The 14,808-nt window shown below is 43.1% G+C and overlaps 1 protein-coding gene across 8 annotated transcripts in view; it reads left to right on the top strand.

Moving 5' to 3' along the window:
- pak4 (p21 protein (Cdc42/Rac)-activated kinase 4) overlaps window positions 1-14,524 on the top strand; it is a 33,713-nt gene extending 19,189 nt beyond the window's left edge. For 7 of the 8 annotated variants that reach the window (XM_035623712.2, XM_035623711.2, XM_035623714.2 and 4 more), the window contains 10 exons: window positions 2,371-2,607; window positions 2,912-3,132; window positions 3,359-3,560; window positions 3,895-4,128; window positions 4,818-5,276; window positions 5,650-5,783; window positions 6,292-6,418; window positions 9,246-9,371; window positions 9,478-9,612; window positions 9,832-14,524. In XM_035623712.2, the coding sequence (XP_035479605.2) occupies window positions 2,407-2,607; window positions 2,912-3,132; window positions 3,359-3,560; window positions 3,895-4,128; window positions 4,818-5,276; window positions 5,650-5,783; window positions 6,292-6,418; window positions 9,246-9,371; window positions 9,478-9,612; window positions 9,832-9,987 (1,995 nt within the window). In that variant the 5' untranslated portion in view covers window positions 2,371-2,406 and the 3' untranslated portion in view covers window positions 9,988-14,524. Of the gene's footprint in view, window positions 1-1,198; window positions 1,202-2,370; window positions 2,608-2,911; window positions 3,133-3,358; window positions 3,561-3,894; window positions 4,129-4,817; window positions 5,277-5,649; window positions 5,784-6,291; window positions 6,419-9,245; window positions 9,372-9,477; window positions 9,613-9,831 lie in introns of all 8 variants that reach the window. The other variant, XM_047335788.1, reaches the window with a different exon arrangement.
- Window positions 14,525-14,808: the final 284 nt, after the last annotated feature.

Raw genomic sequence — 14,808 nt, 5'->3', positions numbered from 1 at the left:
CAATTTGGTCTCTACATTTCCATTTAATTCACGCAGGAAAGACATTAAATAAATTTAAAAAATTACAAATCTAAGTGGCCATGAGGAGCAGACAACTGTTGCTCCCATTTTCCTGTGACGAAAGGGATATGGGGGGGGGCATGGGAGACTGAGCCCCCCGGGCTGTCTGGGTCGTTGGGGGTTGGACTGTACACCTGCTGAAGCTGTCAATCACTCTCCTGGTCAGTGTTCCTGGAGCTCACCTGTGCCCCTGACACCCGCTCGACTATCTTAATGTCGGTCCGAAGCTGGTGTCATTTGGGAAAATCTATCACAAATAATAAAAAACAATAATTTGAATGCACTTATGAGTTGTTCATTCAGGCTTGGATTAAAGTGACTTTAGTCATCCAATTCAGAATATATTTACAATGTCACTCCATTCTAGGCTGAATGGGTGGTATCTTGTGTTCTGCTGGCATCAATTTCTTTACCTCTCTGATGTTATTATCTCCTGATGGTTATAAAAACCCCCCATTTCCACCCACACAGTACTACTACAGTCAACCATGTGCTTGCCACCTAGTGAGTAAATTTCTGTGATCTGTTTGCTGTCGTCACTTGGCCTTATTGTTTCTCGGTGCTTGAGAGTGGCAGTACAGTCCTGTTTTTCGCCGACATACTTTTTAACTCTGAGTTCCAAATGTCTTTAGCTGCAGCGAAACTTCTCAGGATTTGAAAGCCACAATTCTCTGAGATTTACAGCCAGACAACTGTCTGTAAATATGACGCACTCGACGTCATCCTCAGTCCCCACATGACAATATTTCATACTGATTTACAGTTAAAGCTCCTTGTGTTTTCAATAAGAAATTAGGACTCAAGCCATTCCCTTCCAGCTCATACTGTTCCCATCCTTCCAGTTGTATATCTAATCATCGGAGGCCTCACATACTGGTTTGTTCTTGTCCTCTGTAGGTAATATCATTTCTCCAGCCACCTCCTCCAGACTTGATTCATTTCCTCCATACTTAAGGCCATAGTAACTATCTATGTTCCAGAGTACAGATGCATTGATTGATTATATTGCTGTCGCAGTTGAACACTAATGATGGGCCTCTACAGTGATTTATGTGCCTCTTTCCCATTGTCACCAGACTCATTATGAGTGGAATGAGGCATTTATCACTAGTGTTGTAACTTCGCTTGCTGTTCTGAGAAAGTTTTGCTAATGGCAACAGAAACCAGAGCTGACGGCTGGGTGGAGATGAGCCCTGTTTTTTTCCCAGAGAGATCACTGAAGATGTGTCGTAATATGGACCGAACTGCACTTTGCAGTGTTGCTGATCACTATTGCATGAATACACTTGGTTTTGTATTTATTCTAATTTTGTCACAGCTCTCTCCTGTTTTCTCGCTTTTTTGCTTTCATTTTGTTTCATCTTGTTCTCAACAAATGACAATAAACATTCTAGCACACATGATAAATGTTGATACTGGCAATTTCTCCAGATTCCTTTGTGCTGTTTGAGATGGTTCTGTGTTGAAGTTCTGCGTTGACGCTGTCAAGGCTGCGTTTTCTGGCAGTGAACCTCACTTCTCTCAGTTTGTTCCTGGGTGTGTCCCGCTAGACTTGAAATACTCCCGCTGTGAAAGACTTTATTAACACTGCAGAGTCTACACTTGGCAGTATGACTAATGTCAAATCGCCCTCACGCAGCTCACCCGCACACCATCCGCCTGTCCCTTTCTGCTACTTGCATCCCCGTGTCTTTTTCATGACCTCGTTTTTAGCTTCCCTTTGTTTTTTGTTCTTTCCTTTTCAAGAGTAAATGTGTGGGACACAGTGTTTTGTAGGAAAGAGTGTAGCAAAATTTCACAGGCCAACTGCCCCACCTCTCATGTTGCTCCGCTCTCCTCAGCCGCCCAGCAGGGCCTGCTTCTGCTCATAATACACAGATCACAGGGACGGCCCTGTTTTACCACTGGGAGTGTCTCTTTTGTTATCCACTGACATTTCAACCCGGTTTAGAGGGAGACCAGTAGTTTTGTCAAAAGTACAGAATTTATGAAACTTCCATTTGTTTTCCACAGGAAACATTTTGACTTGATATAGGAGGAAAAGGGGCAGGGGTGTGCCACTAACACATAGCAGTGTGACACTAAGAACCTGAAGCCAAACAGATGCTACTGTTGTGTGCTGTACCTCAAGTTTTTCTATCATTATGCTTGCATTATTTTGAAATGGATAGCAACTCGCAACTTGTTAACCCAAACTATTTTAAAAATTGATACAATAACGCAAGTGCATGTACGTGCGGTGTGTTTTACATATGCCCCTTGCAATTTGCATTTTATTTATTTTTTCTCTTTCCTTCTGTCTCCCTGCAGGTCTGATGCTAGGCTGCAGCCACCCCGCCCACCAACATGTTCACCAAAAAGAAGAAGTCTCGTATCCAGATTTCAGCTCCATCCAACTTTGAGCATCGCGTGCACACAGACTTTGACGAGCATGAGCAGAAGTTTGTCGGGTTGCCGCGGCAATGGCAATCGCTCATCGAAGACACGGCCAAAAGGCCCAAACCCTTCATCGACGCGACTGTTATCACCACTGTCGAGCCGCGCAAGGTGTGATGCTCGAAGATTAAATGATATTTAAAACTTTGACGTGCAATGTCATGCTACATAATGAATTTCGATTATAGATTATATAATTGTATTTAGAATTGCACAGCCTTGGCCTTCGAAAGCCAAATTTAATTCAAACAGTAAATTCTGAATTTCTACAAAAATGCAAAAATCACTTTGCATAGTTACTTTCACAAGACAAAACTAAAGCCTATTCACAGTTTGACAAACCCTTTGTTAAATTAATATACCTCTCATTGCCATCCACAATCAACTGTATTTCCCATTCCCCAAAAATCTCCAGGCAATTGTACGTGGAAACAAGATGGGGGTGGACGGCTCTCTGACCTGGCTGTTGGATGAGTTTGACACCATGTCTGTGACTCGCTCCAACTCCCTGCGACATGGAAGCCCTCCCATTCAACCTCGCAGAGATTCTAGCTCTTCAGGAGGAGGAGGAGGAGGGGGGCAGGAGAATGGAGATCCTCACCACAGACACTACTCACACCCAGAAAGACATGACGGGTAAGGTATTAAACTGCTGCTCCTGATTGAGCGAAGGCACAGATGATCTTAAAAAAAACAAGCAAACAACCAATAATCTTATATTTATCTCTGCTCGTTTATCATAAGCAACACGTCAAACAGATGTGGCATGATAATTTTATGATACAAAGCAAATTTTTCAATACAAGCCCTTGAGCGTGTATCACACGTATATGCACTGATCTATGCATCATTTGCTTCTCAGTCACCGACCTAGACCAGAACACCAGGGCGGAGGTGACTCCCGCCAGGGTCAGCGTGCAACCCGTCCTCCTCAGAGGGATGAGGGAATCCAGGGTCGGCCCCAGCAACAGCCCCGTGGCCAGGAACCTGGCAAGCTCCACAGGGACAGACCAGGCTCTGGCCCTCCACCTCCCCCCCACAGAGACAGAGAGCCACGGGACCATGTAAGAACCAAACATGAATCCTGTGTCAAAGATGAAACCAGTCCTACAGTTTTACATTTGTTGATGATAATAATCATTACTTTAATAGTTTATTGCTGTTGGACTAACGTGGCTTTTTTTCCTTGCAGTCTTCTAAACCAGTATATTAAGTCTTAACCTTGTTTGCATTTATCCTCACTCTAAATAAAATGGCAGCTATTGATTTTGAAATCTTAAATGAGCAAGTGTGTGAAGGCTTGTTCATTTTGGTGAAAAGTACCAAAGTTTGAGTGTCTTGGAATTGCTTAAATTGACGTTCTGCTCCATTTGTCATCCAACCCATGCCTCTTCTCAGGAGCAGGTGGTCCGCAGGGATCAACCCACTGATCACAGGCCAAAGTCGAGCTACATGACACGGGATGGCAGCCCCCAATCTCCCAGGGACAAGAGGCCTCTCTCTGGGCCCAACATACGCACGCCAAACCTGCAAGTAACGGAGGGCGTTATAAAGAGCGCCCAACAGACCACAAGGCCATTTAACACCTACCCCAGGACAGACAGCGAGGGCGGACGCAGCCCCACCGAACAGGTAGGGACAGATGCATGGAAACAGACTGTTCCCAAGCAGGACAGGCACAACAATAGGCAGCAGCCCTAAGGGAAGATATTGACTGAGAGGAAAAACTGCAGACAGGTGCAAATTGAGCAGCCTGCTGATGGATGATAGCTGTTACCAACGTGCTCTTTGCTCTCCAGGTCAGATGAATCTACTTCTGTCCCGGTTCTCTCTTCTGGAAGTTGTTTATCGTGCTTCTTGCGAGATAATGTCCTGATTTATGCAATTAAAAATTCTTTTTTTTCTTAAAGACAGAACTTCGATGTGAAAAGTGCTTCACAGAATTATTCAATAAGAAAATTGAAACTGTGTTGAAGGCAGTTCATCTTCCATTTTTGTTTTATGTACTTTGGATATAATCAAAGATTTTCCCTTACATATATGTATTGGGCCACTGCGGGCAATTTAGCTAATCAGTGAGCCGGACTGTAACTGTTTGCCAGGTATTTAATTTTTCCTCTATAAAGCTAAAAAACCCAAGATATTTTGATATTCTAAAATAAAATGATATGCGGTGTTATACAAGATTAAATATATATTGTCCCCGCTTAATATGGAAATATTTTGATGGTGTAAGTTATAGCCAACCCTGAAAAGACACCTTCCTCTCGCTTTTCACTTGGTGTGTTTGTGATGACGTTCTCCTGTCTCCCCTCTTCTAGCCGGTTCGATACCATGAATCTTCCCCTCAAAATGGCCCCTCTAGTGGCTCCAGCCGAGGTTCCTCCAGCTCTAAGCCCCCTGTAAGTCACCCTCACCCTCATCACACTTCCCACCCAAGCCTGACCCCTGACGCCTCCCAGCATCCACACACTCCTCACCCCAACGTTCCAGCTCCAAGGCCCCCAGTGCCCCCTGGGCCACCAGCGTCCAGTGCTCCGTCACAGGGCCGCTCACCACAGAGGGAGCCCCAGAGGGTTTCCCACGAGCAGTTCAGAGCGGCGCTACAGATGGTGGTGGATCCTGGCGACCCCCGGACCTACCTGGACCACTACATTAAGATTGGGGAGGGGTCCACAGGGATCGTGTGTATAGCCACAGTGAAGACCACGGGGAAACTGGTCGCTGTGAAGAAGATGGACTTGAGGAAACAGCAGCGCAGAGAACTCCTCTTCAACGAGGTAACAGTTCATGATTTAGTTAATGATATTTGGTAGAAACGGTGATTCAAAGAACTCCAAACACACTGAATGAGATCACGGAATATATCACCTGATCAGTTGAGCAGTGACAAAGCTTGTCTCACGCTCATGCAGACTTTATAGGTCATAAATCATTGAATAAAATCAAAGTGGGTCAGAACAGCTAATGGTCACGTTATTTGTTAGACATTTGACTGAGCTTATGTTTTCAATGTGTCTGTTCAGCATTATTGCTGTCCTTGATCAATGCAGTATCGACCTTACAGACACTTAATAGTCTCTCCACCTGCAAGTACTCCCTGCCATTCTTTCTAATGAGTAATATATTCATCTTTTTCCATGGTAACTTCAGGTGGTGATCATGAGGGACTATCACCATGAGAACGTGGTGGAGATGTACAACAGTTACCTGGTGGGAGACGAGCTCTGGGTCGTCATGGAGTTCCTGGAGGGAGGAGCTCTGACTGACATCGTGACACACACCAGGTGAGAAAGAGAGAAAATCTGTGAGAACCGAGCCGAGATATATACCTGAGATACATACTTCGATATACCTAGCAACAGGTGACTTTCAAGGGCTTTAACCATTGTGGGTGGACACGCGACCTTGTAGTCCATGTTATCTAATGTATTCTCATGTGATTTAAGATTCTAACTTTCTAATGAAGACCTACTCACTCACTTTATTGTTACTGTTCTCTCTATTTCTTCTATAAATTTTCCTCATTTAATCCATCACTCACAAAAAGCTTTTTTCATCCATTAGGGGGCAGTGTTGCCTCACCGAGAGAGAGGCCATTTTTTTTTGCACAATGCACGTCCTTTAATGATTAACACGACAGATTTTGCCGATATTTGCTTCTTTTGATTGCCTGTATCTCTACAAATGATTAATCATAGACACACTGTTCAAATTATTTAACATGTCTGGAGAAATTCTCACACCTGACGGTCCAGTGACGGTCCAAAACTGACATATACATTCCCTCTCCAGGATGAACGAGGAGCAGATCGCCACAGTGTGTCTGTCTGTCCTGAAGGCGTTGTCTGTCCTCCACACGCAGGGTGTGATCCACAGAGACATAAAGAGTGACTCCATCCTCCTCACTCATGATGGTCGGGTATGTACCACACTCCCAACTAAGAGCTGCCTCTCAGATCTTTCTTGGCAGGAAGAGCAGATTATTATAAGACATTGAAGCTATAAAAAAGATTTTCTTTTTAAAACAAGCTTTCTCTTATAATTTCAGAGGAGTGCAGGAAAAAAAATCTTTCTGAGCCAACCAGTCACAGCAAAGAAGAGTTTAATGTGATTTCACAGACACAAAGTAAATTATATAGTAGCAGCACAAAGGTCAGACCATAACACTGTGGCTGAGGCAGCATTTTTAACAGCACAAGAGCACAATGGGCCTTTTCTACAGCCGACATTTTGAACCAACAGCATTAATAACATAGATCATGGCTCTGTTCCACTTCAATGTTTTAGTAAGCCATTTAGGTATGCATAATACCAGAGCAAAGTAGTGGAACACTCGAATTGAATGCAGCGATAATTAAAGGTGGAGTAAGTGATTCTAGAGAGAGACTTAATGTTGCAAGTGAACTGGATTAGAATTGCTCACCCCATAATGCTGAGATTAATCGTAGTTATTATGTTAATAGCTACATCAGTGCTTTTTCTTCAGTGGCCTGTGGCATGTAGATGATCAACAGAGAGCCGCCCCTTGCTTACTTCCATTCAGATTCTGTCTCACAGGATTAAGTACAAACTCAGCACTGCAGCCGCTGACAAAACTGGACACTTTTTAAAATAAATAAATAAAAGGAAAATGTCTGCTGGGAAAAGGAACTAAATACCTCTTTGTTAACCGCGACTGTAGAGCCTGAGTCAAACAAGAAAGTTTCTGCTTTCTGCTCTACGAAACCAACATGGTTGCAAAGCAACACCAGGGAAAAGGAGAACTCAGCAACTGGTGGGTTCAAGTCAACAAAGGACATACAACGTCTCTGCCCCTAACACTTGAGTTTGTACTCAAGTGTTTCAGGCGTTGCCCAGAGGTGACGAGTGAGAACAAGACACTGTGACTCAGTGGGTTAGATGTCAGGTCCGGGTACGACATCCTGCTTCCTATTCACTCACCTTCAGCCAATCAGCACATGCCCATAGAGATGACCATCGTGTCATCAAGATGTAAACTATTTTTGTAGGTTGGCTGTCAGTAGCAACAGTTTTCACTCTGTACTTCATCCATGGTGGGCTCAATCTGTCCCCTACTTTTTAATTCACATGATTAATGTTGTAATTAATTATTAAAATTATTAATGAATTCACATGTTGGTGGAATTATAATACGTTAGCCTGGGGTAGATTTTTTTCTTTTGTATTTATAACAGCATACCTACCTTCTATGTGCAAGTCACACATTCGTTGCTAAGATGAGCCATCATGCAAACCACAGTGTATGTGATGCTGGCTCATGATTTTTTGTGGTTTGACGTCTTGAAGGTCTGTGGTTCCACTCATCACTGTCTCTGCTTCCAGCTGTGTGCAAGGCCCAGGCAAGGCCTGCGGAGTAACACCGAAGTTCTTCTTCGACATCCGTATGCTCTGTGGGGCAGAAAAAGCACCTCCATCTCCATGTTGCTCGTGTCCCAGCTAATAAGTTTCTCAGAGGAGAAGTGTCACTCTGCTCAGTTATGAAGTGATCTCGGCCCACCTGCGTGTATGTGACGGGTGTATGCTCTTTATTCCTCTGGATGATGGAAATTGACTCTTCACATGAGGTTTTATAATTCCTCACACTTTTTTTTCTTTGTGTCCTTTTATTTTCATCTAACTTTTGGATGTGCGTACATACATAAACACTGGACATTTATAATTTCAAAGTAGTGCAAGGTTTCTAAATAAAAAAAACAACCCCAGCTGTTATGTTACGGGCTGGGTTTGAGCTTTTGGCTCGGGGTTTTGCTTGCCGAAGAATCCAACCACACAGAGTCTGAACTGTTTCTCGTCAGTAGGGCTGGTGTTTTGTGTTGTCACAATGCACCTGTGTGCTGATTAACACATTTAATGTTGAGGTTGTATATATAGAAAAACTTTGTTGATAAGTCTTAGTCCTATGAAGCTCAGCTTGTTGGTGTTACAGTGTATGTGTTTGTGCATGTGGTCATACGTGTTTCTCTCTGTGAGCCAGCGGAGGACGGCAGGCTGCCTCAGGCTGGTTCTCTGTCCAGGTGGTAAGCAGCCATATGCAAACGTTCTCAGAAATGGGTGGCAGGCGGCATCGAGGCTTGACTTCACAGATAAGACTGCTCAACTAGTGAAGCACAACGAGCTGCGCCTCAGATATCCAAATAGTATTTTCGTTATGCAGCTGAAACACAGTGAACCTCTCTTCCTCTGTCCATGATCAGAAGTCAAATTTACTATGTTGAACAAATTTATGATAATATGCACAATGAATAAGTTACTGCCAACCACCTGCCCTTCAGCTCCAGACTAGAGCTGCAACAGATAACCCATTAATCAATTAATAATCACCTGCTAAATTAATCAGCCACTATTTTGATAATCAGCTTCTTAAAAGTGAATATTTTCTGGTTTATTTCCTCCTCTACGATAACAAACTAAATAACTTTGGTGTGTGGACCAAACAAAACATAATCTCGAGGTTTGGGAAACACCAGAAATAAACAACAGATTCCTTGATAATGAAAATAGTCGTTAGTTGCAGCCCTATTCCAGACATCCTTCAGATAAGTGTCAGCCCAACAGCAGCCTCAGGAATTTTTTCTGCCTGCTTTGACAAGCATTAAAATTGTTAAATTGTTAATAAGGTGGTGGATATGTTTTCTTTGTTCTGTACTTTCTATGAAAATGATCTTGACATTCCTGTACCTTTTTTGTTTTCTTTTCTCTGCCTTCCAACTGTCTCTTATCTCCAGGTGAAGCTGTCAGACTTTGGTTTCTGTGCCCAGGTGTCTAAGGAAGTGCAGAGAAGAAAGTCTCTGGTCGGAACACCGTACTGGATGGCACCAGAACTCATTTCCAGGTTGCCTTATGGACCAGAGGTAACACGTTTGCTCCGGATCTGACCGTTATTTGATCATCTGAACGAGCATGTCTCCTTGTCTTGTTGACCTGTGTTTTACCTCCGTCCCTTCACTGTCCCTCCAGGTGGATATTTGGTCTCTGGGTATCATGGTCATAGAGATGGTGGATGGTGAGCCACCGTACTTCAATGAGCCACCGCTCAAAGCCATGAAGATGATTCGAGACAACCTGCCTCCCAAACTGAAGAATCTGCACAAGGTACAGAGACAGAAACTGAACACACTTGAATGCACCACCATTCGCAGCACTCATTTGATTAGATTTTTTATTTTTTTATTGCTGCTCTAAATATATATGTAGTCTGTGGGAGAGATAACGGATTTCTTTTAAACTTTTGTGCTCATGTAAATCTGTCATCATGTAATCACAATCTAACATTGTCTTCACAAAGTCTGACATTTCCTTGCCTTCTCTCAGGTCTCCCCCGTGCTCAAGGGCTTCCTGGACAGGATGCTGGTGCGAGACCCGGCCCAGAGGGGCCCTGCCAGTGAGCTTCTCAAACACCCCTTCCTGGCGAAGGCGGGTCCGCCATCTTGCATCGTTCCTCTGATGAGGCAGAACAGAATGAGATGAGACTTGTGACACTAAGACCTTCGAGTGTGCAGGTTCAAATCGAACAACGGAATACTTTTGCACACAGATGTGTGCCCCCCCACAGAGGTCAGAGGTCACAGATTAGATTTCTGTGCCCAGGCTAAACTCTGAGTGCTGTGGCAAGTGTGTAAATGATTGCGTGCGTGTGTGAAAAATATGTTGCTAACAGTTAATGACAGCATTTCATGGCTTGTGTGTGTGAGTGTGCGTGTGTGTGTGTGTGTGTGTGTGTGTGTGTGTGTGTGTGTGTGTGTGTGTGTGTGTGTGTGTGTGTGTGTGTGTGTGTGTGTGTGTGTGTGTGTGAGTGTGAGTGAGAGAGAGAGACCTCTCACTTTAAGTTGTGAAAGTAGAGAGCAGCAGAGAAGCCACAAACTGCCGAATGATTTCATCTGATATCATATAAACATTTAGTCTTGATTGAAGGGCCTGACCTGGAAAGATTAAGGACTGTGACTGCTTTTATTTTGTTTCTATTCGGACCGTACCTGGATTTTAAGTGTGAAGGTTGGGTTTTGCACACGAGTTAGAAACTTTTAAGGAGCCAGGCGCCTCTTGGCTTATTGTAGAGATAGTCTGAGCGACATTTTAATCTCACTATTGGACGTTCTGGAAGCCCAATCTTCTTCTCTACCAGGACTTCACCCACCCACGGATCCCAGCCTCGTCACACCCAGAACTTACTACTGAGGGCTGAAATGTTCTGACTCATACCTGAGCCAGATGGACTTTTATTTTGTAGCCGTATAAAAAAAAAACTAGCTTCCTGTTTTAAACAAGAAAACATACACTAAAACAAAAGGTAAACACTGGAGTTGTGGTTTTTTTTTTTTTACAGATGAAATGTCCCCATATTTTCTTCTTATTTTCCTGTGTAAGTACAATGAACATAGAGAGATGTATCACTTTTGATGTTTTACTATCTCTATTTTGTGATTCTGTTTTATTATTATTATGATTTGTTTATTTTAGAGTGAGATGTGATGATTTTTTGAAGCACTGTTGACGAAAGATAGAAGCTGCACTCACAGTTGATTCCAGCACACAGACAATAGACACTATGGACATTTCAAAAAATTTTTTTAGACCAGACCAGAAAAAGGCTTTGACCATTAACCTCAGTTAAGCAGAAAAGGTTGACAGAACCTCACAGCAGAGGAAGTATGAGAATGCTCTGCATTGTCAGGCCTCAGCTGGGTTTCACCGAGGTGTTTGGTAACTCGATTATGAAAACGGAAGGTTCTGAGGTAGAAAGCGTACATGAAGGCAGTCGGCGAGTTGTTTTCATTCTGCGGTGCACGTCAGCTTCCTTGTAATGCAATCGCTCTCCTTCATCAAACACACAGCGGCGGCTCTTGTCGCTAAATGGTCAGCTGCTGACGTGAAGGAGTGCCCATCGTGTTCTGCTGCTACGGCATTGAACCCATTAATGTCCGATTGCCTAGTTAATGCGTCTGCCAGACCATAAATCCACCTCGTATTGTACGAGCATAAAAGGAGCAACCTGTAGGTGTCTGTCATCCACCAAGTCCCTTTTTACTCTGTACACGGCCCACAGAGGACGCTTACAGATCAGGGGGAAGAAAAGTGGTTTGTTTAGATTCATATCACCCGCCAGTGACGAGTGTTGCTCAATCGTCACCCACAGCCCCTCAGCGCGCTGAATGAATTAACGACGGTTTCTCCCAGGTCTGGTTGTTACACGCCCTCTTCTGTCCCGCGTGGCATCTTTTGTCCACTGACATCTGTAGTTACACACTGTACCATGTAGCAATGAGCGGTCATTTCTGCAGAGCATCAAGGAGGTTGTTGCTCTTTTAAGAATTCGTCCCTCTCAAGGGAACGAAGACAGCGAGGCGCACATATACACAGCCCGCAGGAACATTCCCCTCTCTGGGCCAACGCTGCTGTTTTCCATTCCTTCTACGTCTTCCAGTGTAGCTGCTGCTGTGAGACTCCTCTCGTTTCGACCGGACCTCGGCCGAGTAGCATTTGAAAGACGAAAGTTTCTGATTCTGAACCTCAGACTACATCCCACCTGCCGGGTGCTCCTTGAAAATGAACTCCTTTCATCAAACTATAAAAGGCTTGGCACCTGTCGGGAATAGTCACTTTTGCAAATTCAAAACTGAGGTTGCAACACACACGCTGCACAAAACACACTAATACTTTTCTACACACTTATATACTGCAGCTGTGGACACATTGTACTGCAGTTCCCCTGCTGATGGTGAACTATCACTTCCTGGGTTAATACTTCCTTTGTCCGTAACTTCAACCTCTTCCACCTATTGTCGTACTTCCGCATAATTTACCTCTATTGTCTGTGGATATGGTCGATTCATAAAACAACATTAAAAATGCCCTCTTGCTGTTTTCATATAGGTGAGACGAGGGAAAAATTGAGTTTCCACTCCCGAAAAACTCAGTATGATTTGTATGTGCCCAGACTGGAGTTGCTGCAGGACAAAGTTTGTTTCGAGCCTCGACAGGCTGAACGTAGGTAAACTTTGTCCCTACCACTTTTTTTGTTTCGCTTCAAAAACATAGACTTCCTAGAAATTTCTGGTAACTGTACATTTTCAGCAAATGTGTATGTGTGCGATGTTTCATACTCGTAGCCAGGATGAGCTGAGCCGAATGAAACGATGGACTGAATGACAATCAGGTGGAGCTGTGATGTTTTGAGATAAGACACTAAATATTCTTATTTTCTAGTTTGAGAGAGAGTTTCCTCAAAATCTGAATCTTAAATTAAAAGAAAATATTGACCCCAGTTGAATCCTCAAGATCCGAGTCCGCAGTATCTTTTTACCAAGGAATGCTGGTGAAATGTTGAAAAATGGCAATATTAGGATTTTAAAATTTGATTAGTAAGGCCACAGTAAGGCAAGATTTTTTGCATAAAGTCATATTTTTTGAGAAACAAGTTGCAATATTTTTTGGGGGGGGACCCAAATATTTTTTGAAAAAGTTATATTTTGATAATGATTTAATCATAAATGAAAAAAGGAAAATGTTACTGTGCTGCTCAAATAAATTGGAAAAAACATTTGAGCATGTCATGAAAGTCCAGACCGCCCACAGTTTCTATTTTTACTTGTTCCCAGCGAGTTTGGACTGAACCCAACTGGTTTCATCTCATTGACAAAATGCTTTTTTCTCAAATTATTATGCCTCAATTTTTCCGACTTTATTCACCGTGTATTACAACATATTTGTCATTGTTTCAACTTTATTCTCAACACTCGAGTCTCTTTATTTTCCACACTGTGGCCTTATGCTCATTGTATATTTGTCCCTGTTGTCTTTTTTTTTTGGTCTCTTTTCTTTTTGCCTTTCGATCAGGTTAAACAAACCCATCCCAAATTCGATCAGTTGTCCTTTGATTGTCAATGTGAAAATATCTGATCTGTTCTCTATGCTGTCGGGCTGATGTCGCTTATTGGGACGACTGTAACAATATTTTTATGGACCACATTCTACTGCTGTGTGTACGTGTACATGTGCTTCTGTGAAGGGGTTTTGTCCTCTCTGTCTGTCTGTCTGTGTGTGTCTGTGTGTGTGTGTGTGTGTGTGCGTGTGGGGACATGTATGCGTAGTCACGAGTTCATGCCTTAACACTTTACAATCACTACTTGATGGATTAGGATTCTGACTTGGCACTATGACTGTAAGTGATGGTGAAAGGAGACTTTCGTGGCGCTTCACTCTCCCATCTCACGTCTCTGAGAAGTCTTCAGCTAATATGAAAGTGGCGTCTGCGTCTTTTGGCTGAAGTGTTTTAAAGTGACTGCTGTCGTTGACATTCCTCACAGTTTTGACTTTGCCGACCACAGAAGATTGAGGTTGTTTTTTTGTTTGTCTTTTCTCTCATGTGGTTACCGAGTGCCTCCGAGTCGGCCACTTCTCACCCCGGTTGTGTCGTGACGGCGAAAAGGGATTTTTCAAGAAGCAGGACTGCTGGCATTCAATTATTTTTTTTGTCAGTATCTCGCTGCTTCACACAACAGAGCTTCCAAAAGTTTCCTGTTGGTGTCCTTACCTGTCGCCAAATGAGAAGTTCAATTGCTGATGTTCAGGGTTAAGTGTTTTGCTTAGGGACGTCTTGACAGACATTTCTGGATTGTCCTGTAAAGTGAGGAGTCTTGGTTCCTGGAAAAAAAAAACCCTGCAGGACCGAACCTCTGGTTTCCACGGTGAACATACGGTTGCTGAGGCAGTGACCACTACTGACCAACCTGCTTACGCTGTAATATACGTGACAAAAAAAAAAAAGCAAATCAAAAGAATTCTTCCTCTGATAGACTGTTATGATTCTCACCGACTCACCTCTTGTTTTAAAGCTGATTTTGTCTGTCTGTTGTTGTGTTGACGTCATTTTGTCAGACTACATCAGATTCCAACAAATGAGTCTGCACCATTTTGTTTTTGTAAATTTCACTGGTTTTGTAAAAAACAGACTTCACGTTGCAAATTTTACTTATTTTTTTTGCAAATACAGTTTTTGTAAAAGTCATTCATGGTGTGTTTGTGTTTTCTGTAACAGTTGTGTTTGAATAATGTTCTCCGCAGAGGTGGTCACATCCAGAAAAGGCCCAAATGAGGAAAACAAAACCAACATGCACCAAAAATGCAAACTTGAACCTGAGTGTGGCATCAGACTCAGATCACGTTGTAACTCAAAACCATTTATTCTCCGCATGGTGGCCTTCATGGGACATTTAATAGAGCCAAATCACAACATATGCTATGTCAAGGCACATTACATAGGAAGGTCAAAAAGTTGAAATGTTACAGAAA

This window comes from Scophthalmus maximus, chromosome 11, assembly GCF_022379125.1.
Source record: "Scophthalmus maximus strain ysfricsl-2021 chromosome 11, ASM2237912v1, whole genome shotgun sequence".
In the NCBI taxonomy this organism is placed as follows: domain Eukaryota; kingdom Metazoa; phylum Chordata; class Actinopteri; order Pleuronectiformes; family Scophthalmidae; genus Scophthalmus; species Scophthalmus maximus.
Note: the sequence above shows the minus strand (reverse complement) of the source record. Positions and strands in the feature narration are given on the sequence as shown.